General features: G+C 52.5%; 9 protein-coding genes across 9 annotated transcripts; 4 read left to right on the top strand and 5 right to left on the bottom strand.

Annotated features, from left to right (window-relative positions):
- Positions 1-2,563: 2,563 nt before the first annotated feature.
- COL26b_001981 (uncharacterized protein) lies at positions 2,564-3,388 on the bottom strand (the record flags this gene model as incomplete). The annotated part of the gene is made up of 3 exons (XM_053174916.1): positions 2,564-2,650; positions 2,957-3,062; positions 3,240-3,388. 3 exons carry the CDS (start codon positions 3,386-3,388, stop codon positions 2,564-2,566), a joined length of 342 nt encoding a protein of 113 aa, XP_053041211.1.
- An 839-nt stretch (positions 3,389-4,227) lies between these two features.
- COL26b_001980 (uncharacterized protein) lies at positions 4,228-5,165 on the top strand (the record flags this gene model as incomplete). Its single annotated transcript, XM_053174915.1, has 2 exons — positions 4,228-4,495; positions 4,558-5,165. The coding sequence occupies 2 exons, from the start codon at positions 4,228-4,230 to the stop codon at positions 5,163-5,165; spliced, it is 876 nt and encodes a 291-aa protein (XP_053041210.1).
- A 449-nt stretch (positions 5,166-5,614) lies between these two features.
- COL26b_001979 (uncharacterized protein) lies at positions 5,615-6,227 on the bottom strand (the record flags this gene model as incomplete). Its single annotated transcript, XM_053174914.1, has 2 exons — positions 5,615-5,921; positions 6,037-6,227. The coding sequence occupies 2 exons, from the start codon at positions 6,225-6,227 to the stop codon at positions 5,615-5,617; spliced, it is 498 nt and encodes a 165-aa protein (XP_053041209.1).
- Positions 6,228-9,265: 3,038 nt separating this feature from the next.
- Positions 9,266-10,847, bottom strand: COL26b_001978 (uncharacterized protein; the record flags this gene model as incomplete). Its single annotated transcript, XM_053174913.1, has 3 exons — positions 9,266-10,409; positions 10,493-10,664; positions 10,715-10,847. 3 exons carry the CDS (start codon positions 10,845-10,847, stop codon positions 9,266-9,268), a joined length of 1,449 nt encoding a protein of 482 aa, XP_053041208.1.
- Positions 10,848-11,161: 314 nt separating this feature from the next.
- COL26b_001977 (uncharacterized protein) lies at positions 11,162-13,380 on the bottom strand (the record flags this gene model as incomplete). Its single annotated transcript, XM_053174912.1, has 4 exons — positions 11,162-11,431; positions 11,486-11,725; positions 11,776-13,266; positions 13,330-13,380. The coding sequence occupies 4 exons, from the start codon at positions 13,378-13,380 to the stop codon at positions 11,162-11,164; spliced, it is 2,052 nt and encodes a 683-aa protein (XP_053041207.1).
- Positions 13,381-15,064: 1,684 nt separating this feature from the next.
- On the top strand, positions 15,065-16,640 carry COL26b_001976 (uncharacterized protein; the record flags this gene model as incomplete). The annotated part of the gene is made up of 2 exons (XM_053174911.1): positions 15,065-15,280; positions 15,336-16,640. The coding sequence occupies 2 exons, from the start codon at positions 15,065-15,067 to the stop codon at positions 16,638-16,640; spliced, it is 1,521 nt and encodes a 506-aa protein (XP_053041206.1).
- A 580-nt stretch (positions 16,641-17,220) lies between these two features.
- COL26b_001975 (uncharacterized protein) lies at positions 17,221-18,713 on the top strand (the record flags this gene model as incomplete). Its single annotated transcript, XM_053174910.1, has 3 exons — positions 17,221-17,566; positions 17,626-18,237; positions 18,292-18,713. The coding sequence occupies 3 exons, from the start codon at positions 17,221-17,223 to the stop codon at positions 18,711-18,713; spliced, it is 1,380 nt and encodes a 459-aa protein (XP_053041205.1).
- A 1,863-nt stretch (positions 18,714-20,576) lies between these two features.
- On the bottom strand, positions 20,577-22,226 carry COL26b_001974 (uncharacterized protein; the record flags this gene model as incomplete). The annotated part of the gene is made up of 9 exons (XM_053174909.1): positions 20,577-20,652; positions 20,708-20,925; positions 20,986-21,019; positions 21,210-21,372; positions 21,430-21,442; positions 21,504-21,658; positions 21,708-21,726; positions 21,787-21,913; positions 21,970-22,226. 9 exons carry the CDS (start codon positions 22,224-22,226, stop codon positions 20,577-20,579), a joined length of 1,062 nt encoding a protein of 353 aa, XP_053041204.1.
- A 1,828-nt stretch (positions 22,227-24,054) lies between these two features.
- Positions 24,055-25,895, top strand: COL26b_001973 (uncharacterized protein; the record flags this gene model as incomplete). The annotated part of the gene is made up of 7 exons (XM_053174908.1): positions 24,055-24,238; positions 24,297-24,357; positions 24,428-24,674; positions 24,727-24,898; positions 25,043-25,311; positions 25,524-25,639; positions 25,736-25,895. The coding sequence occupies 7 exons, from the start codon at positions 24,055-24,057 to the stop codon at positions 25,893-25,895; spliced, it is 1,209 nt and encodes a 402-aa protein (XP_053041203.1).
- Positions 25,896-26,314: the final 419 nt, after the last annotated feature.

Here is a 26,314-nt window from a genome sequence, read left to right as displayed (position 1 = left end):
GGTGTAGCAGGTAGGAGACTAGATATATACAGGCACTAGATTTGGTGTCCTTGTTTTCCTTGGCAAAATGGAACGTAGTCTCGGTCTCTCATTGCCTTCATTTCATCCAGATACGGCCAGTCTCATGGGTTCCTCACAGGTGAGGGTGTACCCATGCCTTCTAGCTTAAAGCGCAGTTGCTGTCTTCGCAAGTCCGTGAATGCTAAATAATCACAAAAAGGGCAGGCCAAATATGTGAAAAATGCTACTGGATAATGGGAGTAGTCTATGTTGAAAGATGCGAACAAAGCTTCATTACATGCTTCTGGGTTTTGTCTCTCATCATTGAGCTTGTCGTGAATGAAACTTGCTTTGTGGTCCGCATGTTTGGAAACCATCTGATGTTAACACCGTCCCTTGTAATCCAGACAAGTACATCCAGCATAACAGCACTTCATGCTTCAAACACAAGGTACTGTGTCCATACATGTATCTCCACCCACGTGTTGTTTTCCTCGCAACATATATCTGCCGGCGCAAAATTACAATTTGCATGAGAACCAAGCAAGGCACAATGAGTATTCGAATTCCTGTTGAGTGATCGGCTGAATGTAGCGTTCTTCGAGCCAGCACCAAGCATGTTACTGAGCCAGGTGCGCTGCAGGCGCCGTCGGGCGCCCAAACGTCGCAGAAGAGTGGACTGCTTTCACAAAATCCCGAATACGTCGTCACATACGACTGAGAAAGTGAGCGAGGTCAATATCGGACACCCTCCACGTCACATCTAGCAGTTTCCAGGTATCTAGCTGTCTCTATGTACATGCATTGCTAAAGTCAACCTCAATGTTGACGGAAATTCTGATCTGTTTCAACATCCTTTAATCGCAATGCCAGCTTATGTATTTTCCCTCACGATGAAAACACGGTATTCAAGTTATTTCGGACTACCGGAATAACATAGTTAATGGCATCTTAAACAAGCCTGTTGAAGATCAGGAACTCTTCCTTTGAAGCTAGCTCTTCATACCAGTAATGGGTACGAGGATAAGCCGGCCTCTTCACCTAATGGTGTCTCACCACAGAGGCACAATCGCGGCTCTCCGGTGAACTTGAGTGTTCGTGCAGCCTGACACAATATCTCAGCTCAAACCACATGATGATACAAGATGTATCCAGCGCAGGGCTTTCCCATAATGCTTGTTATCAGCATTACTGGACACCTCTGTGTCGTGGGATCCGAATAACACAAGAGCAGTGCTGGAGACCGAAGACCGGAACCCAGAGCCCAGAAAGCGGACAGTGCTATACACAAACTGGAAGAATCTTTCCTCTTGGGCTGGAAACGAAGTGTCCCTGTGAAGTTTACATCAGGCAAAGCACATCGACGCTCTTTTATTGGAGTGAGCAAAGTAACTCTTGCTTTGGAGCACTTAAATACATGTCTTGTTCATCGTCGACGACTTGGTCGCAAAACCAGATACTCTCTCCTGTCGATCTGATGAGGTTCTGCTGCTAGCTGTGCCGTCTCTACCGCTCCTGAAGTTACACAAAACTCAGCTTCTTGAATTTCGCGGGAAACAAGTTTTCAAAATAGTGTCCGCCATGGAAGGCCGCCGTAAGCTCTTGTAGTGAAATCAGAAGCAATAGGGGAAACTACGAAGCTTTCCATTCATGCCGATAAACTGGGAACGTCTTGCCAGCTTGATCTTTACAACAGTGTAGACGAAATACCTAACATCGGACCGCAGTACTCAGAAAAGGAGGCCAGCACGTGTCATGAGCGTATTTAAATAAAGCCTAGGTTCCTTGCATCGGAGCGCAAAACGAATCAAGTGTCTGCTAGTAGTTTTGCTGTTGCACAGTGCCAACCGCCGCGGTAACAGTCATGGTGTTCACGACAGCCGGGAATCTGATATTGGAAGCCAACGCCAGAATTTCTCCATCGATAATGAATGTGGATGAATAAACAACAAGAGCCACAGGGTGGTAAAGATAACGGCCGTTGATCCTGAGACGTTACCTGGCCCTCTCGGCATCGAAAGTCACGGATGCTGTCCGTCTACCTGAGGCTGGAAATGACTCCCATCCTGCCAGAAGCAACAGACTCTATCGGAGCCGACCATTGTCAGGTTTTCCAGACAGCCCAGTCCTTTGGACCTTAAATACTGGCACGCCACTTCGCATCACCCACAAAGCCGCACTTAGCAGATGAGTACAACCAGTATGAAATTCGTCGTGCCATCATCTCGCTGCATGTTGTTACATCCTTGGTATACACATACACACCTCGCCTCACCTCACTAATCCAAACATACACAACCCCCATCCAGCCCACTCACTCACAGTGACCCCGGAAGAAGAGAGGAGATGAAAGAACCTGTTTGTTTGTTTGTTTCGGGACGTCGATTCGTGAACCATTGTGCTGCTGCCTTTGTTGTATTTGGTGCTTTTTGTGTGTGTGTGCTGTCCACCCTCAAACCCAATCCATCCATGCTCCCCGCCTCCTGCCGCCGCAATTACCACAATGTATCCCTCACTCTCCATCCTGTCGCTTCCACGAAGAAAACCGGCTGCTGTTGTTTTTTTATTTTCTCTTGCGCTCGAGGGCATCCATCTTCTCCTCCAATGCCTGGACGTAGTTGGTCACGCGCTGGACGGCGGCCTGGAGTGACTATAGTACAGAATTACCGGTTAGCTTTGCTTGGCTCTTCAAAGCGCTGGAAGTCAGAAGATTTAATACGAGAAGGGAATTCTCGACAAGAAAGAAACACAAGAAGCGCCACACTGGAAGGGCAAAGTCTACTAAAGAAATATGGGAAAATGCCCCCTTCTGCAGAGTGCAAGAAAACGATGTTCAACCGGCTCCTCTGAAACCCTCGGATAGAGGAAAGAGAAAGACAAAGAAGAGACATGCAGAGAGCCGGCGCGGGGGCACATCGGGAGTCAGAGAGAGACAATATCAGATGCAAAGACGCACGTAGATATCCTCCGTCAGGAGTTCGTTCGAGGTCTTGTATTCTTGGAGGAGGTACGAGTAGACGCCGGCGCCGGCGAGGGAGCTGCCGAGGAAGAAGCCGAAGAGGCTGCGAAAGCATTGAGGTCAGCGCTATGTCCATCTCCTATGAAGCCCAAAAAATGGTGGCGTCTGCGACTGCGACCTGCACGTGAGGCCAATTGATCCCCCCTAGCGGGCATGACGTAGGGCAGCTGGAGGCGAACTCGACGAAGCTCGGCCGGACGGGGGGAGGGAGAACACTCACCCTCCACGGAAGGCACCGACGGGTTTCCGGGCAGGCAGAGGAGCGTCGGCGGCGTCGCGCAGGGCGGAGGAGGTCTGGAAGGAGCGGGCGGCGCGGATGGGCAGGCCGGAGGCGCGGGGGAGCGCGCGGGAGAGGATGCGGGAGGACATTGTTGCGTCGTGTGTCGTCGGGCGTTCGATTCGGGGAGGTTTCGTGTGCGTGCGACCGGGGCGAGAGGTGAGTTCTGGTCGCTCACGAGGTTTGCTCGGTTCTGTGTGTCGTGGTGAGGAAGAAGAAAAAAAAAGAGCTCGCAACCCGGTGGTGGAGGCAAGTTGGGATGGGGGGGTGTGGTGTATGCAATAGAGGTTGGAATTGCAGGTTCGGGTCGGTCGTAAATTGGGCGGGAGGGAAGCTATGGTTCGGCTAATGCTTGTTGCGCAGGTAGGTAGTCGGTGCTGCTCGTCCCTCTGGCTTGGCTCTGCCGCTGCGCCGCCCATTACCTCAGGTACCGTTGTCCTCCGTCAGCGCCGGCCACGGCGGGATTAGCCGGGAAGCCATTGGGCACAGCCCATTGGTCAGAAATTTCGAGGTTTTTCGGTGTCTGGGGGATTTGCTGTCTGGGGGTGGTGGCTTCATGGCCCACTGAAGGGGGGGTTCGGAAGGGGTGCTTCTCTTACAAAGCTCCGGCACTTGGTCGGCGTTTTGAGACCTGGGAAAGACCATGATGACGTCTTATGAGTGAAGAATCGAATGGCAGTTGCATAAGTGTCGAAATTGGGGAATTATTCTGACTTTTCACAAAATATCTCGTAGCTATTCTTACTCTGCACTCATTGAGGAGCTCTCAATTGTTGCCGCCAGCCACGCCTCATTGGTCAAAATTACCCCATCACCAATTTCCCCAACTCTGATTCGTCACAAAAAAAGTCGAGCTTCTTGACCACCTACCCAGACGTCCTGCACCAACGCTCAACTTTAACATCTACACACCCACCCCCGAAACCAAAAGATGAACAACTTCGGCGTCTATGAGCTCGCAAGCGCAAAGACGACCTCCGCCCCGGGATGGGCCTACGTTCCCGACACGGGCGTCAACCCCGCCGCCGCCGCCCTCCAGCCCGCGAACCGCAAACGCGCCGCGCGCACCAAGGCGAACCCCTCCGCCTCCGACCTCAACGTCCGCCAGGAGGCCAAGATCCGCAAGGAGCTCGAGGCCTTGGACAAGGACTGGGGCAGGGACGCGACGATTCCCATCCCCGCCAAAGGGGGTAGCAGAGGTGAGCCTTTTCTTCTCCAGGTACATAGACACCACCGGCTGACCACAAACGACCAAAAGCAGCCCAGACGAAAAGCACACCAAACGTCCGCAAGATCCTCCAGTCCCAAAAGACTTTCTCAAACCACCTCGACGACCACCTCGCCCACATCTCCCACGCGGAAAACACCCCCGCGCCGCACCCGAACCAGCACACCGCGAAGCCCGCGAACAAACCACCCCACCCGAACCAACACACAAAGCGCAACGCCGCCAAGCGCGCAAAGACATCCACCCCGAAAACCGCACCCGTACCCGAGCCAGAAGACGTCGAGATGGCGCCCGCGCCGCCCGCCCTCGGGGATTCTTCAGGCGGTGGGCCGGTCCTCGCGCCCTACGACAAGCCGCTCCCGCCAGCGCACCCGGGCGACGAAGACCCGCTGCTCGTCTCCCGCGTGCCCGAGCCCCCGACGGACGAGGAGCTACGCTGGCTCCTCGCGCAGCCGATGCTGAGCTTCTGGGACGCGCGGGCGGAGTGGGCCGACGAGGATACGCGGTACCCTGAGCGGACGTTCTGCGAGGTCTGCGGGTACTGGGGCCGGGTGAAGTGTATGAAGTGCGGGACGCGGGTGTGCGCGCTGGACTGTTTGGAGACGCACCGTGAGGAGTGCGCTACGAGGTATGGGTATTGAGGAGGGATCCACGGATTGTGTTATAAGATCTGGTACTTTTTATGTTTTTTACTCAAGGAGGTTCTGGGAGCTTCGAGATGGCGTTCATGATACCCCACATCAAGTTGTTTTGAGAATGGAACGAATTGTTTTGACTTGAGCCCGTGGATTGATTCATCAGTTCCTAACGGAATGCTTTTGTACATGTAAAGACGACCTTCTGGCCACCGTGATATATACAGCCGAAGCTTCAACCAAGCCGACCACGGCTCGAATCCTCCAACAGGTGTTCAGATCTTCTACCGTCCGAAGAGCCGAGCTACGGCACAGCCAGAGCAAGAGTTCCTAACCAAAGAAAACCCCTCCTCGAGAATATAAAATTGTGTCGAACAGAGAAAAATGAAAAAGATAAACACGCCTTGCTCAACGTCCCCTCACCCGCCGCCAGAACATTTAGGCTTGAAGCTGTATTACAGCTCGCCAGACGGAGGCATGGCCTCGAGGATGAACTCGACGTCGCCGGAGGTGGCGCCGCCGGAGCAGGTGGCGCGGACGCTGCCGGTAGGGCACTTGTCGCGAGCAGCGCGGACGCACTGCTCCCACTTGTTCTTGGAGATGTTGATGGTGGCGCCTGCGGTTGTGGGCTTGATGGTGAAGCGGGCGGAGCCGGACTGGCCGACGGTGGTGGACGGGTTGCCCTTGCAGGCGGTCGCGGAGCCAGAGATGCCGCCGCAGATGGCGAGCTCGGCTGAGTTTGCGTCGTGGGAGACGATGTGGCTGGGATGTGTTAGTACATGATTATTGGATGCAATGGTGTTGCGGGTGTTTGTGTAAGTTGGAAAGTGGGGTTTGAATATGATCATGGGAGGAAATGATGTAAGTGAAGACATACGCGTTGCGGTCGATGCACGTCGCCTCCAACACGGCAGCCGGGTTAACCTCCGTCTGGGCGCGCATGCCGAGGACCTCAAAGTGCTGCTGGGGCACGGTGAAGCGCGGCCAGTGACGGTGCTGAGCCGGGGCGGCGAGGGCGGCCGTCGCGGTGAGGAGGAGGACGAAGGTGTGGACGAGCATGGTGAACATTGTTGTTTGCTGTCGTTGATAGGTGGTGGTCTCGAAGTGTTTCGGGTTTTGGTGTAAATGAGGTTGAGGTTCTGAATCGTTCTCGAACAAGCCACAGATTCTCGAGTCCTTCTCTGCGAGATCGTTTCGTTTCGTTTCGGTTGCGAACTCGGAATGTCTCCTTTCTTTTTCTTCGTTCAGGTGGCTTGACTTCACTTGCGATGGTATTTCGAGAATGACTGGAAAGTGCTGGGACGTTTTGACTCGTTTGGATGCTTGTCGAAAAAAAGAACAAGGTCGACCTCTCGGGAGGGAAAGAATGGAAAAACGGATCACAGATCGTCGGTTGGGAAAGAAAGAAAGGAAGTGACGGTCAACAGACTGTCTTGTTTGCGTGTTTGGCTGGAAAAGAATGTGGGAAAGTTCACAAAACAATTCAAAGATGGAAGGAGAGAAGAAGGAAAGGGAGCCTAGGAAAGAAAGCATGATGAAGGAGGAAGGGCACGCCACTAAGTAGTGGTTAGCTTGTAACACAATCTTCAAAATTTCTCCTTCCTTCCTTCCTTCCGTCCCTTGGCCCTTTCCTTCCCGCTCACACTAAAGTCTGGGATCTGGGGAGGGGAGGGGGGTGTGGCCTTGGCTCAGCCGATGGTTATTTTCTTGCAGTTGAACCCGTTTGTCTGTTCAGGTTCCCAAATCAAATCACGCCAGATCCCGGTTCCCAGGTTTTTTTGGACCGGGCTTCTCCATGTTTGCGCAATGAAAAGTGTGGCCACTGGCAATCGGACTGATGGGGCCACGCCGATATGGGATGGAGTCCACCACCTGCCTCCCCTGTCGGGAAGGTAAGTCAGACGGATATTGTTCATCAGTCATGTTGTACCTGTTGTAACTGCACAGATGGTGCTGGCGTACCTGCGATACGCAAGCGCAAGCACAAGATCACCAATGGAGAATTCGAACCGCGCGGACATCGAGCTTCTGACGACACGCATCGCTCCTGCGCTGCTGTGGAGAAGGGGAGCCAGGTTTGACTTGACACTTGGCGTGGACTCAGAGAGAGGTCGTTGCGCGATGGTGGCTTGGGGCCGGCAGCTTCGAAAGTCACAGGTTCACGACCTGTCTTTTTTGGCAGGTCGTCCCCATTAACCTTAGTACCGTTAGGCTAAACCTCGAGTCACCACTTCATTGGGCCTGGAGCCCAAGGTCAGGGGGGGCTCTTTAGTCGCTATCCCGGATCGACGGTTGGCGCTGGGCTGGTGCTCTCGGCGCATGAGGTTCGATAGGTTCGACACCGGGCGGTGCGCGCGCAGGGGTCTTCCTCTCTGGACGTCATGTCATGGGCAGGAATTCAGACGGGGGCAAGGGGACGGTGATAAGCGCAACCGACGTCGAGCACGACACTGAGAGTTGCGGAAGGTCGGGAAGCGGAAAGGGGAAAGGGGAGGAACACAGGAACAAGTTTCGGTGATCACTCGCAAGGCCAGCAGGCGGCCACAGGCGTTGCTCACAGGCGGGCCAGTTGTCTTCGGCGGCGCCCATCCGGAGTCGCAAAGTGAAACATGGGCCCCCCATGCCGTTCGGTTCAGACGACGAGGTGCCATTTTAAGGCTTCTGAAACTCGAGCGGTGGGGCCATCCCGGTATTCCCGCGAATCTCCACCGTCTGACAAGAACACTGCAGGCTCGCACTTGGGTCCCTCCGGCGCGGTAGCGACTACCACCTACCGCAGTCGTGCGTGTGCTCCGGGGATGCGAAGAGGGGAAGAGGAATCGGGCCTCGACCTCCCTCTTTTGGGCTAACTAGTTTCGCGATCTTGAACGTTGGAGCTATCACCAACCACAAGTGCCGCGGGGTGCGCGATGATGTGACGAAGGGGATAGCGAAACCCTTGGCTGAGTCTTAAGATAGCTTGGCTATCCCGTTCTGCTTTGCTCTGGTTATTGCGTGCCTGGGTTGGTTGGCTGATTCGTGGTGGCTGATTCGCTGTAGCTTGTCAATAGGATGCGCCGCGATATAGAGCAGATCCCCGAGAATAGGCACAGAGTGCAATCCATCTGTGACAACCATGCTGAAGTCACGTCTATCCAAGCTTGCTGATCTTTTGTTTATCAGACACCTTAGCGAACCTTGAAAAACCCAAAGTCCCGCACGCGCCGTCCATAGCTCCCGGCATTCTGGGTTGTATTCAATTGTCATCGAGGAGGCGGCGCAAACGAGTTCGTGCAAACAAAGTACACTACCGAGAAGCCCTTACAGTAGGAGCTCTTGGCCCTGACAATCCCGAACAACTCCTCCTTTGATATTTCTTGTTTCATTGCCCTTGGCTGCGGTAGAAAACTTGAAAATGTGTCCTCTTGGCTTTTTGGTGATTGTGTGTTGTGAAAAGCCCGCAAGCAAGTCATTTTTCGTAAGACCTTGCGAGAAGAACGTCAATTCGGCAACGCAGCGCCGGTCGGTATTTCGCAACAGCCCACTTCAAAAGGCCCTGCTCCATCGATCGGCTCTGGTCTGGTGGTTCCTTTTTCCCTTCTCCATGTTTCGTACAGATTAAGCCGCTGGACGCCCCTCTCTTGAACCCGCCCAGGGTGTCGGTTAGGCGAACCGCTCTTCAGCGCACTGCGGACGCTGCGGACGGTCCGGGTTCCACTGGGACCAGCCCAGCCGAACTTTACTTGAAGACTTGACAAGTGAACCTAAAATACTGTCTTGGGATGAAGCTTTTTTCTCGTAAATTGAGTACGAACTTTTGGGGCGGAGGAGGATATCGTTTCCCAGAATAACAGGTAGATAATCTATCGCGAAAGTGAAGGACCCGCTGCCCTGCCAAGAAAATGAGCCTTATGGCCCGTCCCCTTAGTCAGTTCTGCAGGGGGCGGATAGTGATTGATATTAACATGCGTTCAAAGCCTCATAGCTCATGACTTTTTCCTTTCCGCCATCCTGGCAATCAGTTTTCCTGCAAGTTGTTCATCGAGAAAGCAACGTGATGCTCTGTTGGCAAAGCACCCAAAAACATTTGTCATGAATCTTCGGAGGCGACCAGTTGCTGGCTTGAATCAGTTTTGCTTCTTTCTTTGGCCGCATAATCCGCAGACCCCGAAGTCGCCGGGGTTGACATGTTGAGTGCTATGGCACAGCTCACGGTCGCACCGCCAGGAGTTCGGCACGCTTGCCGGGTCAAACACGTGGGAGCAAATCTCGCAGGTTATCGAGAGGAGCGGGTTCTCAAAAGAGCACACTCCACAGCGGATATACGAAGGCGCTGCTCTTGTGTGATCGGTAACTGATAACGGACGCATCGGCGAGCTCGGACGGCCGGCTGGCAATGGCCGCGAATCGTCATCTGCTTCTCTCTTGACCGGCGGTGGTGCGCTCTCAATCTCCGAAATCGGCACTGGCTCGTCTTCAACGCCTTCTTCCTTTTTGACTCTCGGCGGGGATGTTTGCTTTGAGACTCGATCCGTCGTGGTATTTCGCTTCTCTTGCTTTGGCTTGTTTGCTTTAGCTTGAGCTGCCGATGCCGAGGGCTCGTCTTCGCGTTTGAAACTGAGATGTGTTTGTCGCCACTGTTTGACGGATGCGCGCAGCTCTAGGAGCTCAGTCTGCGCGTCCTGATCGTCAGGGTTCTCGTCCTCGCAGACCTTTATCATCCCGCGACCCTTGCCGTCAAGCATCTTCCTGCCGTCGATATCAACGGCGTCCTCGGACTTGATATCCACCGGGTCGTCCTCGTACTCGCTCTCCGTGCTGTCCTCCTCGTCTTTGACTATGAAGTCCTCCTGAGGTTCCTTCTTCTGCTGGTCGAAGCGCGCCAATGCTGCCGCTGCTCGTAATTCGCGGCCTCTGGCACTCCCAGCCACGCGAGGTTTTGCTTGAGTGCGCTTGCCGCCCTCCAGCTTGACCTTCGTCTCCTCATCCGCACCGAGCGCAACGCCGTTTGCGCCAAACTTCTTGAGAATCCGACGTTCCTTCTGTTCTTTGTAGAAGAGCTTGGGCTTGGCCTTCCTCTTGCGACCACGCGAGCGATATGTTCCGCCACAGAGATGCTCCGGCAGTGGCTCGCTAGGAAGTGCCACGTTGTTCTGGAATTCGCCCGTCTGCAGCAAGGTGCCACGACCCCAGATGCCCTCGCCGGTGTAGCCTCGCCGCCATAAGCCTCTCATCTGCTCGGCGTACTGATTCCTGACGGCCCAAAATGCTCTGGAGTGATTCATTTGTTTGCAGTGCGCCAACCTAGAAGATGGTGAGATACGGGATGCCGTCTTCGAACAGTGCGTACATACTCGTGCATCATGACCATCTGGACATACTCAAAGGGAAGCCATCTCCCAGAGCGCGACTTGAGAACCAGCTGCACGATTTCGCCGGCATTGAAGTTTCTTCCGACAAACTCAGGGTTCGGCTCATACTCTTCCAATGACATCACCGATAGGTGGTTTTCTTTCATGATGGGTACTTTTCTCGGTCAGCCAGGTTCCTCGGGCTGCATCATGTGGGAGACTGACGGCATTGCGCCGCAATTCTCTCCAGATAGTCCTGGGCGATTTTCTCGCCTGGGCCCTTAAGCGGTTTGATGAAGATGATGCGATCATTTGGGTGCGAGCGCTTCGCATTGAGCCGCTGGATGCCGATCGGCATGGTGGGCTGAAGATGAACACAAACGACAGCTTAATCCCCAAACCGCAGATGTACGAAATCCGGAGATCATGGGATTCCAAATCGCGGAGTGCTTGGCTGGTTTTCTGGTTTCACGCGTTTGCTTGAAGTGGCTTTTGCGACAGAGGACGCAGCTGCCTGCGGAGGGGCGATAGTGCAGAGACGCGGGGTCACGTGCGGCACTTCAGTGGTCAGGTAGGTGCATCGAATCGAAAGGTCAACCCTCCAACACCTCCGTTTTGCTATACTCTCAACGAACATTTTCATGATTTCTATCTGGCTGGATATTTGATGAATCATCGTCTCTTTGCACCACCAGACGCATCGCCCCTCTCAGCAAGCGATACAACCTCCTGGATGCCAGCAGCTTCCTGCTCCTCTTCCAGAGCCGTGATCTCCTCTCGGCAATCCCACCACTTCTCCTCGCTGAGCTCGAAAGCCTTCGCCTTGATTTCCTTGATGGCGAGTGTCTCTGGTTGGATGTTCTTCCACCGCAAGTTGGTCATAAGAATCTCCTGCCACTCCGCGGTGGTACGCACGAAGAAGTCACGACGGGACTCGAAAGGCTGTGTGGTTGTTAGAGCGAGGCTTGATTTCGGTGCTTGCAGGGTGTTACTCACTCTAGGATGAGGGAGGCCGTCATCGACAGTCTCCTCTGTGGCCTCTGTATCGTCATCCTCCGTGGATGCCGCCGCGGTGGTTTCAGAACCGGCAACAGACGCTTCGTCGACCTTCTTCTTGCGCTTGCTTTCCGTGTGCAGTGTCGGCTTCTCCTCTTCCTCCATCTCCTCATCCTCATCCTCGTCGTAATCTTCATCATCTTCGTCGTCCTCGTCGTCTTCGTCTTCATCCTCGGAATCCTATGCAATGTCAGTATGGGAACGGAGAGAAGGTTCTCGAATGCGCTCACGATCCAGTCCTCGACGGGCCTGTTGAAGATCTCCTTGCATCCATCCATCTTTCCAAGATCCACGGCATATAGATCGTCGAATGTAAACTCACGATCCTTCTGCTCGAACGTGCCACCATAGATGTAAAGCACATCGTCCTGGACGACAAGCTGGGCGTTGAATCGCTGATGAGGTAGCTCCATGGTGATGGGCATCTCCCTCAAAGGCTTAACTTCCTCCTCGGACTCCTCCTTCTTGTCAAGCTCCATGTCCTCGGCGTCCTCCAAAGACTTGCCCGTCTCCAGAGCGGCTAGCTGTCTGAGAAGCTCCTCCTCTCGATCCTGGGCTCTATTACGACGGCCACCGCGCTGTTCAACGACTTGCTTCTTTTGTTGACGGGCCTTGCGGAGAACCAGCGGGAAGAAGCGATTACGCTCAATGTTCCATGCAAACAACTCCCTGAAGAACTCGCTGTCTATGCCCTCTTCACTCTGCTCCACGTCATGCACACCTCCAAACAGAATGCCACGTCCCTTGTGCCATGTCATGGTGGAACCCGCTCGCTTGGGGTTAGGAGCATTGGCAGGCTTCTTGCGTCGTTCCCAGCGGACAACGGGAGGGGCGGTGGCCGGTGAGCCTTCAGCGGGCAGAGACATTCTGAGGAAGAAGCAGTCATCGTGAACCATGGGTTTCAGGATGTTCCTCTGCCCCTGAGCAGAGCCCTTGGCTTGCTTGTTGGCTGCAACCGTGGCCTTGACTCTGGAGTAGCCTCCGTAGAGGACCGCTCCCTGCTCGTGGGGGAGCAGTGTGAAGGATGATCTAGGGTCAGGCTTCAACTGAGCCGGAGGCAACGTTGGGCTGAACCACGAGAAGTTCTGGGTATCAAAGATCCACAAGTCGGCGAGATACTTGGTCTGGTTTGACGTATCTTGGAAACCACCGAACAGAATGATGTACTGCTTCCAGTATGTCATGCGGTGACCACTTCTCGCCGGAGGTGTCTTGCCCTTGCATTCAATCTTTGTCCATTCTCTCGTGGCAGGCTCCAGGCGCCAGAAGTCCGAGTAGTGGTGGAAAGTACCCTGCTTCGGCGAGGAGAACTCTCCGCCAAACAGGTAAATGTGGTTCGGGTTGGAAGCCCGAGTCCACGCATGTCCGGAGCGCGGCAGCGGCGCATTCGGCGACGTCACGGTCCTCCACTCATCGCGGTCAATATAGTAGATGTGCAAGTCATTGAAGAACTGCGCCAATGCACCGTTGAAGTACTCGCCACCAAAGAGCAGCAAATTGTTGCGATCACAGGGCGAGGCCATGAGTGTGGAGGCAGAACGAGCTTTAGGGGGCGCCTCAGCCACAGTCTCGGTGATCTTGAGGAACTGCTCCTGCTGCCTCTTGTACTCCTCAAGCACTTGCTCGAGATCCACGTCCTCAGCATCGCTGCCCTCGAGCTTCGCAGCCTTGGTCTTGGCCTTCTTTTCACCCTTCTTGGCTTGCTTTGCCTTCTTTGCGGCCTACTCCATGTCCAAGTTAGGCAAGGTGGAATGGAAGCTTGATCATGTTGGTGAGGGACGTACTGCCTTGGCCGCCTTCTCGTCGCTCTTGCCGCCCTTCTTAACCTTGGCCATTTTGGGTGGTCTTAAAAAGTGCAGTGATAAAGCGCGGGCAAATTATTGTTGACTTTTGTGACGTCGGCGGGGTGAATGGTGGGATGAGATGATGGTGGGGTTCATCACGCTGGAAATTTTCATGTCGAGTGAGTGAGGGGCAAATCAGATCGAGCGTACAGTTCAATTGTCCCCGCAATCACTGTGTTTTCCTCGCATTGATGCGGTTTATGTACAGTGCGAAAATCAGCCATATGTAATTGTGAAAGATGTTGGGTATTCAGAAGCAACCAGCCCGTCAAATATGACCAGCATCCGCTGGTGCATGAAATTCAACGATTACCGTCATTTTCAGATATTTGAAGAACACCTTCAAACAAAGGCAATAAGTTGGACGCAAATAGGCTCTGAAGAAGCTTCAGCGTCGCGTGTCTTGCCGTCCAAGCGATCCCTTAGATAACAGGACGCCTTGGCACGGACCGGATGCTGACAAGATGGATCCCAGAGCTCTGAAAGAGGCGTTTTAAACTGTCTTGTCACATGCCAGAGTTCATCACCTCCGCATGCTCTCTACAGGTACTTGAACATGGAAACGTGGCTGTTCTTGATTTTGCAAAGATAGGCGGGCAACGCGGCACGCTACCAGCAGCCAATGAATTGGGCCAGCGCCGTGCTGTTGCGGATTAGGCAGGTTTCAGACCAACAGCTCAACAACATTAGTCCAAGACAACCGTGATGATCGGTCTGGGGATCTGCTGCAAGGGCCAATTGCAACCTGGAGGTGAGTGCGGTAGGAGACCTGTTCGATGGTGTTGCTGAACTTCCATTCGACTAAGCTGCTGGCTGAATATGCACAGAAGCCTGCCGGCAGGCGCCAGAACGTTTCATGGCCAGGATCTGGAAGACTCGCAAGGACACACGATGGAAGCCAAAAGCCACAATCACATGTCAATGGGAAGCTCATCGTACCCAGTTGCTGGGGTTGTTGATAAACATGCGAAAAGCAATGTGGGATTTGTGCATCTTATGCACGGTTTATGCAGACAACCCTGCATGCAGCGCAGCCGCAAGCCGGCATGTGGAGCCTCACGTCATCGCCATTGGCGGGAGCTTCGGGGGTACCGCGACCAGGGCAGCAGAGCTGGCTCACTCGTCTCACCCGCTGTCGGCACCAGCAGCCAACCTGAACTTCGTTTCGCAACTCTTCTGCGTCTGCCACTTCCACCACCACCACCAACACGACCAGCGCCACAACCTTCCGCCCTTGCTCTGTGTGCATTCCTCGAACCGCTCCCTCTTAGACTTCGGACCCTGTGCGCCCAAAGTTTCCGATCACTGCTGGTCAAACCCTCGCCCCTTACTGAGAACAGGCCGTGGGTCTGCCGCTAGAAGTCGACCGACTCCGTTCACAGACGCCATCGCCCTGCGCGTCTTTCGTCCCTCGCTCCTCGTTCCTGGGCAACCCGGCCTAGCTTGCGCCGTCGAACGCACGTCTGTCGCCGTCTGAGCTTCGGCCCTACCGCCATCCGACGCCGACTCAGCCATGTCTAGCATTGGGGACACGGGGAAAGTGGCCGCCAGTCCAGGTAAGGGATCACCCGCATAAATACCATTCCTCCTCCGCAACACACGCTTTGTTACACGGTTGGCCATTGCTTGTCTTTGAACGGAGCAGGCACCTGTCATCACGAAATTACAAGCAGCCATGCCTAAGAACAAGAAGTCGGCTCGTTCCAAGTCGCCGTCCAAGAGGGCTGAGCGGAAGCCAAGCAACCCTCAACTGGCAGCACAATCGGCTGAGGCAGGGAATCGCAAGATTAACGTCGTTGCAGAAGCTCCAGAGCTTGGGCCATCACAGCCAGCAACCACCGAAGCCCCGAAACCTACCCCCGAGAAACAAGAGAAACAGGAGAAGCCTACAGTAAGATACAGTATGGAACAGTCAAGCTGTAAGCCCGACTGACATTCACATTCAGAACCTTCATGAAACTCCAAAGAAGGAAAACCGAGATGAACGAAAAGCGACATTCGCAGATGTGGCGAAGGGCAACGTCGACGATGATAGCAACGGACACTCCCCTGACGCAGAGAGAAGCTTTGGAAGCGAGGGCACCGCCGACGAGACATTGGTCGACGGCTTCGACGTAGATAAACCGGAGTCAACTACGGTGAAGAGCATGGATGATGACGAATATCCGCGTCTCTCCCTGGCTGCATTCGGCAGGAGGAACAGTCATCGATACGGCTGGAAAGCTGGTGGCATTAGATTTGCACCTCTTCAGGTCCCCTTCAGTCGCCGGCTGCAGACGGGAGCCGTTCTGTTCCACGGTCTCTCCATCTTGACATTTGTCTCCATCTTCTTCTTCCTCGCCGCCATCCCTTTCACATGGCCGCTCCTGGTTCCTTACCTGATTCATCTCTCACTCTCCAGCGTCGCATCCGACGGCAACCTCAAGTACCGCTCCGAATGGCTGCGTTCGCGCTACATCTGGAGACTCTTTGCAGACTACTACCCGGCTGAGCTACACAAGACTCACGATCTGCCACCCACCAGGAAGTACATCTTTGGCTACCACCCCCATGGAATTATATCCCACGGCGCTTTCGCCGCTTTTGCGACCAACGCTCTTGGTTTTGATGAGCAGTTTCCGGGAATCACCAACTCGTTGCTGACTCTTGACAACAACTTCCGCATCCCACTGTACCGAGACTACATTCTAGCAATGGGTGTCCGATCCGTTTCTAAGGAGTCGATCTGGAACACCTTGAGCAAAGGCGGCCGTAATGGCGAGGGTATGGGCCGCGCCGTTACCATCGTCGTTGGCGGAGCTAGAGAGTCCCTCGAGGCTCAGCCCGGAACTCTGAGACTGATCTTGAAGGGCCGCAAGGGTTTCATCAAGATGGCCCTGCGAACTGGAGCCGATCTGGTTCCTGTCTTGGGCTTCGGCGAGAATGACCTCTACGATCAGCTGAGCCCGAAGACTCACCCCTGGGTGCACAACTTCCAGATGTTCGTCCTCCGCGTTTTCAAGTTTACCTTGCCCGCGCTTCACGGACGTGGTATCCTCAACTACGATGTGGGCATGATGCCTTACCGCAGACCTCTGAACATTGTCGTCGGAAAGCCTATCAAGGTCACCACGCCCCCCTCCGCTCAGCCATCACAGGAGGAGATTGACCGCTTGCACGAGCTGTACATTGCCGAGCTGCAGAAGATCTGGGACACGTACAAGGATCAGTTCGCGCCTGAGCGCAAGGCCGAACTTCAGTTCATTGCTTAAGTCGCTACACTCTCGAACATTGGACGGAACATCCTTTTCACCCTGTATACAATCTTACTACGTTAGTCGTACGCTGCTGGCCAGGAGTTGGTCAGAGGAGAGACTCAATTTTGTTTGTGTTTTGGCGCCCGGAGGTCAATTGGGAAAAAGGGGGGCAACAAGAATAGGAAATTTGTAAGCCTGGATAGAGGTAGCATTCCATCACTATCAATAACCGATATACATTGCGAAACGAAGCCGATGAACATCTGAAGTAGTGAAACGACTCTGCATCGCCGCGCCTTCGTCTGGTCGCGATCATCATGTAGCTGTGACCTGCAAGGGGAACGTGGGGTGCGGCGCTGAGCGGCTGCTCGAGCTCAAGAGCAGGGGGCTGTTTAATTGACGTCACATGACCACGTGGAAACTCAATCGCGTCTGACGCGTCGACTTGACCTCGAGCTTTTTGAGCTTACAACCAGCTTCTTCAATTGCGAACTCGACCAAACCTCCCGATTTCGCCGACCACACTCAGCTGTCAAACTGACTCTTCCTTTTGTATCAGCCTCGGCTTTTTATCAGATTCACAACTGAGGAGAAAATGCCTCCTCGTACGTCGGCTCGCAGGAAGGCGCAAGCTGTCGTCGAGACCAAGGTCGAGGAGAAGACCACCACCAAGGCGAACGGATCCAAGAGCGCAACTGCTACTGCCGTCAAGACCAAGACCGCTGCAGTCCCCAAGGCCGCTCCGAAGCGCAAGGTCGAGTCGGACGACGAGCAAGAGGAGTGTGGCAGCTGCGCCGAAGAAGAGAAGCCTGCAAAGAAGAGGAAGACCGCCGCCAAAGGCAAGGCGAAGAAGGACGACGACATGCCTCTCGCAGACAGAACAGCCGTTTCTTCGTTGAAAAAGGCGATGTACATCGGTGCTCATGTGAGCGCTGCAGGAGGTACGGACAGTCCTCGGCTCTCCTATGACGATTTTTTTGACTGACGGTCTTCTTCGCAGGTGTGGATAACTCGATTCAGAATGCCGTCAACATCGGCGCCAACGCCTTCGCCCTATTCCTCAAGTCCCAACGCAAATGGGAGAGCCCGCCTCTCGCGGCCGACGCCAAGAAGAAGTTCCTCGAGCAGGCAAAGGCAAGCGACTACGACGCCGGCGCCCACGTCCTCCCGCACGGCTCCTACCTCGTCAACCTCGCGCAGGCAGACGCCGCCAAGGCGAAGCAGGCGTATACCAGTTTCATTGACGACCTTCAGCGCTGCGAGCAGCTGGGCATCAAGCTGTACAACTTTCACCCAGGCAATACGGGAGGCGAGGCGAGGGAGGAGGCATGTGGGCGGATTGCGGCGCAGTTGAACGCGGCGCATAAGGCGACTAAGAGCGTCATTACAGTGTTGGAGAATATGGCGGGCGCGGGAAACGTCATCGGCACCAAGTTTGAGGATTTGAAGGAGATTATCGACAAGGTTGAGGATAAGAAGAGGGTGGGCGTGTGCATTGATACATGCCATGCGTTTGCGGCGGGCTACGACTTGCGGACGCCAGAGGTGTTTGGGGAGACGATGAAAGAGTTTGATGAGGTGGTAGGGAACAAGTACCTGAAGGCTTTCCATCGTAAGTTGTGCTGTACGAGGTGACTTTTAGGAACAAAACGCTGACGAAGGACAGTCAACGACAGCAAGGCACCATTTGCCTCGCATCGTGATCTCCATGCCAACATTGGCACCGGCTTTCTCGGTCTGCGGGCGTTCCACACACTGGTCAACAATGACGCATTCAAAGACATGCCGATGGTCCTCGAGACGCCCATCGATCGTAAGGACGAGAATGGGAAGAGTGTCGAGGACAAGAAGGTGTGGGCGGACGAGATCAAGCTGCTGGAGAGCTTGATTGGCATGAACGCGGAGAGCGACGAGTTTAAGGAGCTCGAGGAGAAGCTACAGAAGCAAGGAGCCAGCGAGAGGAGTAAGATCCAGGATCAGGTTGACCGAAAGGCTGCCAAGGATTCGAAGAAGGGGACGAAGGGCGCGAAAAAGGCGCCTGCCAAGGGAAGGAAGAACAAGGTCGAGAGTGATGAGGACAGCGAGTAATGGTTTCGCTGTGCCAGTGTATCAATATGTATTGTTAGTTCGCGTGGCGTGTGTACAGGAATGCCAGTGTCCGCGGAAGGACTGCAGGATATGGAATCTACTCAATGATGATCCTCCCCTGAGGCATAACATGATAGTGCAGACAGCAGAACCCCGTCGAGGTTGAAATGCCGTGAAAGGGTACCTGCTGACAACCTGGCAGCGGTCCAGGCAGTGATCACTCTGCATAATGAAAATAGGATGATGGTAGTCGCTGAAAGGGCCTAGAAATAGAACCTTTTGAGTCATCCATTCTGGCGAGATCTATATAAGTAGCTTGCGCTTACCCAGACATCGCTCTCTCGCAAGGCCAATGGTGGTGGTGTCAATGGACGCGTAAACGGACGGACCTTGTATCATAAATGACCCTCCCAACAACACTTACAAGGGCTAAGCTCTCACATTGCATAATACTTCAACCAAATTCCGTCTTTATTTCCGATCGGCCCTGTCGGTTGTGTATTCAAGATCAAAAAAAACATTGGACACCGCCTTGGACATGTTTCACTTGGGCCATCGAGATGAAACCTTTGACCTTTAGACGGGATGTCAGCATACTGGTCCATAAAGCTAGATACAGAACCACCCAAGGCGCGCATTCTTCTGGAAGAGAAGTCGTAGCACAGCTGCTGTGTGGTCATATATAGCGGGCTTCGGCAAAATCGGAGCAGGTTTGTAACCATACCTATGCATCACGTGGACACAAACAGGGGAACAGTTGGCCATGATTGCCGACATGACCAGAAAAGCCAGATGTCGTCATCTTTGAAGGCTTTATCAAAACCAAAAAGATTCTGATCGATTTCAAGTAACAAATACCGAAAACCTTATGTAGGAACCCGGGCGTGCCAGGCGTCAAATCCCTCCCCCCAGTGCCCAACGACACAAGCGAATGTGCTTACAAGAAGATGATAAGATCAATGGTCGTATTGCAGCAATCTCTCGAATATATGTACTTCATCTCTGTCTCAACACACATGAAAGCAGACCAGTGCACATATGGGTAAGCCCTTCCGTGTTCCTCATCCCCGCTTTGAATCATTCTGTGAGTATTTCGGACCTATCACGAGAATCTACGTAGATCATGCAGAAAACCATGAGCAAACCGGAGGGGAGGCTCTGAAGCTGGTACCACACTTGACTCTCCGCAGCAAAAGCATTGTTGCAATGTACAATCGTCCGCTCCGATTTCCACTAAGTCTGAAGATTCAAAACTATTTGGAGAAGCGTTCATGCCAATGACGATGTGTGGGGCAACACTGGGGTGCTTAAATGTCAGCAAACACAAATGAGACTCAGGGATATTTTGAACTGTCTCATTGAGGCCTGGCTCATTTTGCCCCTGGGAGCATTTATATCACCGTATTCGATGTATGCTGTATGTCTTGCTTCGGTATTATGGCGTAAGAGGGAGACAGCAGAATAAGAGAACGCTTGCAGAGAACGATGGCGGGAGGTAGAACCATCGTTGTCGACCGTCTAATACTTGATCCAAGATCAAAGAGTTTCGGGGGAATCATGTCGAGATACTGGTCACGGATTCTCTTCAATAGGTTAGGTCTGTACATATGAGTCTACCAAGCCGTCGTGGCTTCGTCCTATACACCCGTTCTGTCTGCTGAAATGAGGAATATATCTAGCGGTCCACGCAACACCTCACTTTCAAGTCTCAGCCAGAACCGTAAGAACAAATGTATTAGTGTTGCAAGTCTACTTCTCGAAATACGAAAGCCAGTCTATCCTTGACTCCCTCCGCTTGATTAAATGATCTACAAATCCGATTTTAGGATCGACCCGTCCATTATCGCTTTAGACTACACAAACCTAGGCAGGAAGCGACATGATGCGAGTCTCACGAATTTGAGCTCCCTCATGGCCAAGGTATCGCTCACTCGTGTACCTAGCTGCAATGTTAGTGAAGCCCCAAAAGATAGCATTCTGCGAGCGCCACTTACGTGAAATTGAGGTTGCCAAGAGCAATAGTACGGCAAGCCTCAATGTATCTGAGCACTTCCTTGTCCACACTTTCACCCCAAACTGGCAGTTCCGCTAAGGCCCTGTACCATGATCGGTAGCACTCCAGTATCATATCACCAATCTGATCAATGGCTTCCTGTTCGCTAAAGCCTTGGGCCCTGAGCAGCAAGATGAGGTTATGCTCACCTCCTTGTTCCTATGTGATTTCTCGTCAGTATGGGCTCCGCGTAACGTCTGGCCAGACCAGACAACTCACCAAGTCTTTGCGATATGACAGAATGTCGTTGACACTGAAATGTGTTAGTGAGATACAATATATAAGGCAACTTTACTCACAAGATGACAAGATCGGCCGAGACACGTTCACATTCTCGCACGGACGGATGGCCAAGGTACTTTTGTGAGATGTTGATGCCATGAGCGTACCTTCATAGCAACTGGTTAGCAGGCTTATGACGAAAAGATGAGAGTGGCTATTACTCGACAAGGGCAAATGATGGCTCTGTTCCAATCGTAGCACGTCGGAAGTTCATGTACTCATCAACAGTGAGTGTGAAGGCGGATTGCGAATGTGCCACCTTCACTTGGCCGAGAAGTCCATCAAAGTACATCTTGTGGGAAACTTTCCAATGCTCTTGCAAGTCTAGAGAAGTAATTCAGTGAGAAGAACGAAGTTGCACTTGATATTGTCTCATCATACCTTCTGATGATCTCTGTCGATCTGTTAGCCGAGTGAAAACATGCGTGGACGGTTTACCTTGGTAAATGACGTACCTTCTTCACACGATCCCAGGTCGTCTGAAAGACATATCTGATCGGGTTCTCATGTTGCTGCACCGGTGGGTTCCGGTCCTCCAGGATGGCCCAGTGAGCATCCAACTCTTCCTTGGCTTTGACTGGGTCGTTTTTAAGGTGACCCTCATCAAATTCTACATGGTGTCAGTCGCGGTGAGAAGCAGATACATGAAAAGTACATACGGTCATCAAAGATGAATACCTATGTTAACAATCAAGGTCAGTCACGCATGAAGGGAAGTGTGATAGCACTGTTACTTACCCAATTGTGCCAGTCGACCATCATGCGAAGGGCCTCTGTGTCAGCATATGGAGCCGAAAGCGCGCACATCAGAGCAAAATCAGCTTTGACGTTCTTCTTGGCTGCGGTCTCATCAAATTGGAACACCCTAGACGACGTCTTAGTTCGAGATGTTTGTAGGAGGGTAGGTAGGTATCGGCTCACTCCTTGATCCAATTGTCTGCCTCAAGCTTGACCTTCTCATAGTTGGCGTTGACAACAGGTTCAGTTGAGAGAATTGAGGAACATAGATCCGGAATGCGCACGGATTTGCGTGCTGAAGTGACACGCCCCTTTATGAAGGAAAGGTTGGGTGAGATAGATTCATCATCCGATTCAGGGGGTGTGCTCGAGGTATCCGGAGACCCAAGAACGTACTCAACGGGGGACGAAACCCCATACTCGCTCGCATTCGACGGCATGTTGTTAAGAGAATATTGAGGGATCTTGAATGTTTGAGCTGCACTCATGTAACTGATAAAGATATGAATGTCCAGTTTTCGACGATGGTCTTGGGAAAGCACAACTGAGGCAGGAAACTCGAGTCCATATATAGTTGAGATAAGAACGAAAGGCTGGGGGCTTCATCATTGTCCTTGGTCTGTCTGCCTAACAGCGCCTCCGTGACCCCATCCACATCTTTCTGTCATTTTCTTGGACGCTCAGAAATACTCAGAAATCACAATAGCACCAACACGATATCTCACCAAGGCTGTTGAGCCCCCCACTGCTGGGATCCCCACATCCATCTTTCTTCAGCAGTCGGGGCAACTCGGCCCCCAACTGCTTCTTCCGGGGGCGTCAGAATGGAGCCTCTTTTGACCCGGAACGCCCGAACCACAGAACTCACGTCATCTCAACCTCTTGTGCCGCAGGAGTTCGTTGCCCTCAAATAGGCTTATCTTATCCTCATGACTCGTAAGTTTCTTGGTTTCTGACGGATGATTGCAACTATGAACCGAAAAGAGCTGAATGGAACTGATGTGTAACTTCGTCCAGCTGCCTTTAGTAGCAAGTGGCTGCAATACAAGCCACATATTGAATGGCACCAATAATCCTGCAGGATCGGTTAGATTTGCCATAAAGCTGAAGTTGCACTTGTGCATGGAAGAGACAGCATAAAAAATGGTCAGTGGCCTAGCAAACACGACGGAGGAATATTCTAAGGTACACTTTCCTGCTAAATCAAGAAATATGTAAAATTCCAAGCCTAGTGCGATAAAATTCATGCAAAGAATGAAGTCATGGTACACCTACTGGGAGCCGAGTAAGCAAGGCTTCAGGTGAGATATCTCTCATGGGCATTGGAAAGCTGAAGCACAGCACGAGATCTTGTCCACGTGCCCGGTGAGTCAGAATTGATGCAAGGCCTTTGATAATCTATTGATTCCCAACTTTCTAGACTCGGCCATCAGAAATTGATTGTAATGGAGCAATTCGCAGAGGGTGCCCAGAAACCGGAACAGACTCTGCCGCATATGGGGCATTGGGAGAAACCCCGGTCAGATACGTGCGAAAAGGGAAAATGCTTCGGCTCCCTTACGCCGAGAAATTTGTAACGAGCCAATGAGAGCATCTACATGTGTTCTGTGTTGGTACAATATTGCCTTACTGCTGAAGGCGCAGCCCCGTTGCGACCATGGGGGCAGAAATCTGGCTGTTGGTTGAGAGAAAACAACTGTCAGCGTGCGATAGCTGAAGCCTGAAGATGGACGTCTGCCGGGGTCTCGGGGGCGGCGGATCAAAGTCTGTTCTTTCTTCTGGGGATAAAATGATCCTGCATTGAGAGGTGGAGTTGATGCTGCGGAACGATTGCCTAATGCATCGACACCGTCCGAACCAACCAAACAGGCCGCATTACCAGTTGTAGTCGTCGGGGGAAGTGAAGCAAATATATTGTGATTGGCAGTGTTAGTCGCCGGAACAGCCCGAAACCAATGCAAAGATGCGGGGGATGTCATACAAGAAGTGTCACATTGCATTCATACCGCATGGATATTGCAGAGAAGACGTCTTGGAAATAGACGTGAGGGGTTAAAGAGCTTTCCACAGACAGTTTAATAAAGTCGTCAGTGCCATTCCCGTGTTTTCTTTTTGAGAATTCCATCCGGTCTTTGGCTTGGGTTGAACTATCTTGGTCGCTTTAGACAAGTTCAATTACATTTCTGTTGGTTTTCTTTTTGCATGCATGAACTCCTGTCTTAGCCCTTGACCATGGCTCTGACATATTCTGTGTCGGGCAGCATCCAGATGCTTTTGGTGGGGGGTTTGCTGTATTCTATCGGGCTACTGTTCTACAGGCTCTTCTTTCATCCTCTCAGAAAGATCCCCGGACCTTGGTACGCCGCAGCGACGAGCTGGTACGAATTTTACTACGACGTTGTTCTGGACGGCCAGCTTGTCAGGCAATACCCGATTCTGCATGACAAATATGGTGAGTGATGCGGACACCAGGCTAAAGAAATACGGTGCTTACATTGCAATTCGTGCAGGGCCTGTGATCCGCATCTCTCCCGACCGCATACACGTTAGCGATCCCAGCTTTTTCAGGGAGTGAGTTCTGTTCCTGAGGAACTACCAAAGAAGCGACTCATTTCGTCAACAGGGTTTATGCGAATAACAGCCGATATCTCAAAGATTCGGGTTTCTACCAGGCTTTCGGCACGTTGAAATACTCCATCGTTATGCTTATTGACCCGGAAGAGCACAAGCAGCGAAGAAACACCGTCAAGTCCCTTTTCTCGACCAGACAAATGGATCAGCTGGCTCCTTCGATTTTGGATGTTGTCAGGAGGGCTATGAATAGGGCACAGAGATCTTACGACGGAGGAGCCCCGCTGAACATTCAGGCCTCGTGGTCGTCCGTCACAGTAGGTCTTAACATGACAGGTGGAGGAAAAAGCTTCGCTAAGTTGTATAAAGGTTGACACGATCATGTCTGTTCTGTTTGATCGGCAAATGAATTTCGTGGACTCAGACGAGGAGATGCCCCCTTTTCTGGACGCCATGACGAAATTTGCAGACAACTTTCTTCTCACGAAACACTTCCCTCTGATGAACCGCCTCGCCGTTGGCTTGCCAATGAGCATAGCTGGTATGATAATACCAGGATTCGCCGCTTTCCGCAAGGTAAACCACCAAAACTCTAGAGATTGACTTTCCACTGACTTGAGATACCAGCAATGCTCGGAATGGATTGGAGAAATCGAAGAAAAGCAAGCTAAAGGCTTGACAACAGCGTCTGATGGACGGCCCACTTACTTTGACCTGCTGCTCCGCTCCAATGCTAAAATGCCCAATGGGCTGAACAGAGAGGCGCTTGTAGACGAGGCTTTTGTACTTTGCTTTGCTGGTACCGACACTACAGGTATTGGTCTCAGTCTCGGGACCTACTATCTTCTGAAGAACCCTGAGAAGCTGAACAAGATGCTCGACGAGTTGAAGACGGTGAAGACAAATGCCGAGGGACTTTTCGAGTACCGCGAACTTTGCAATCTCCCATACCTGGTCAGTAACTCGGCCCAGTCGCCCATAATCCCATGCTGACCTCCCCCTTGACCGCTGTGTGCAAAGAGATTCTTCGCTTGTCTTCACCAGTGCCCGGAATCACCCCCCGCAGAGTTCCTGCTGGAGGTGTATACGTCGCCGGTCATTTCCTTCCGGGAGGGGTGAGTTTACAGACTGCTGCTTGTTGATCTCATTACTCAACTCTCAAACAGTCGACCGTATCTCAAGCGATCAGAACCATCCACGACAACCCGGATATCTTTCCGGAGCCACAAAGGTTCATCCCAGAGCGTTGGCTCGGAGAGAATGGATGGGAGCTGGAGAAGTGGTTCGTTCCCTTCAGTAAAGGGACACGCGCTTGCATAGGACTGAAGTGAGTGCTCATCGTTGGCTAAGTTCATTTGGAGAGACTGACACTTCAAAGCGTCGCTTACATGGAGATGTATCTCTGTCTTGCCAACTTGTTCACCCGCTTCAATATGAGTTTGTACAAGACAGACGATAATACGACACAGTGGGCGGATGGTCCTGCGGCTAGAATTCGCGAAAGTGTCAAAGTCAACATTGATTCGATCAAGATGTAGTTGCTTCAAAACTTTACCACTGGTATGTCTTTGGGCTATTTGTTACTGAGTTGCGATCGAATAAGCCAATAAACTGCATAAAGATGTAGAGCTGCGAGGGTTTTCTTCGGTGTTCCATTGCCTGTCAAACGTCTTGTGCCAGATTCTGTGCTGCTCACACCTCTTCTCTTGGCAGCGTGCATACAGCTACGCAGTCGAATTCTCAGCGGCCAGTAATATCTGGAATTTAGCGGTATAAATCATGCAAACATCCGTTTGCTTCTGCAATGTACATGATCAAGCCATTAACACTCCACTTTAGACGTCAAGAGACAGTTTCGCCGTAGACGTGCATAAAATCCTCTCTTTCTGTTGGTTCTTCTAACAATTGTATGCTGCATCATTCCGGCCAAGAAAGAGGGGTTCTAGTCTCACGTGTT

The sequence above is a fragment of the Colletotrichum chrysophilum genome, assembly GCF_026319265.1.
Source record: "Colletotrichum chrysophilum strain AFK26 chromosome Unknown scaffold_9, whole genome shotgun sequence".
Taxonomy (NCBI): Eukaryota; Fungi; Ascomycota; class Sordariomycetes; order Glomerellales; family Glomerellaceae; genus Colletotrichum; species Colletotrichum chrysophilum.
Note: the sequence above shows the minus strand (reverse complement) of the source record. Positions and strands in the feature narration are given on the sequence as shown.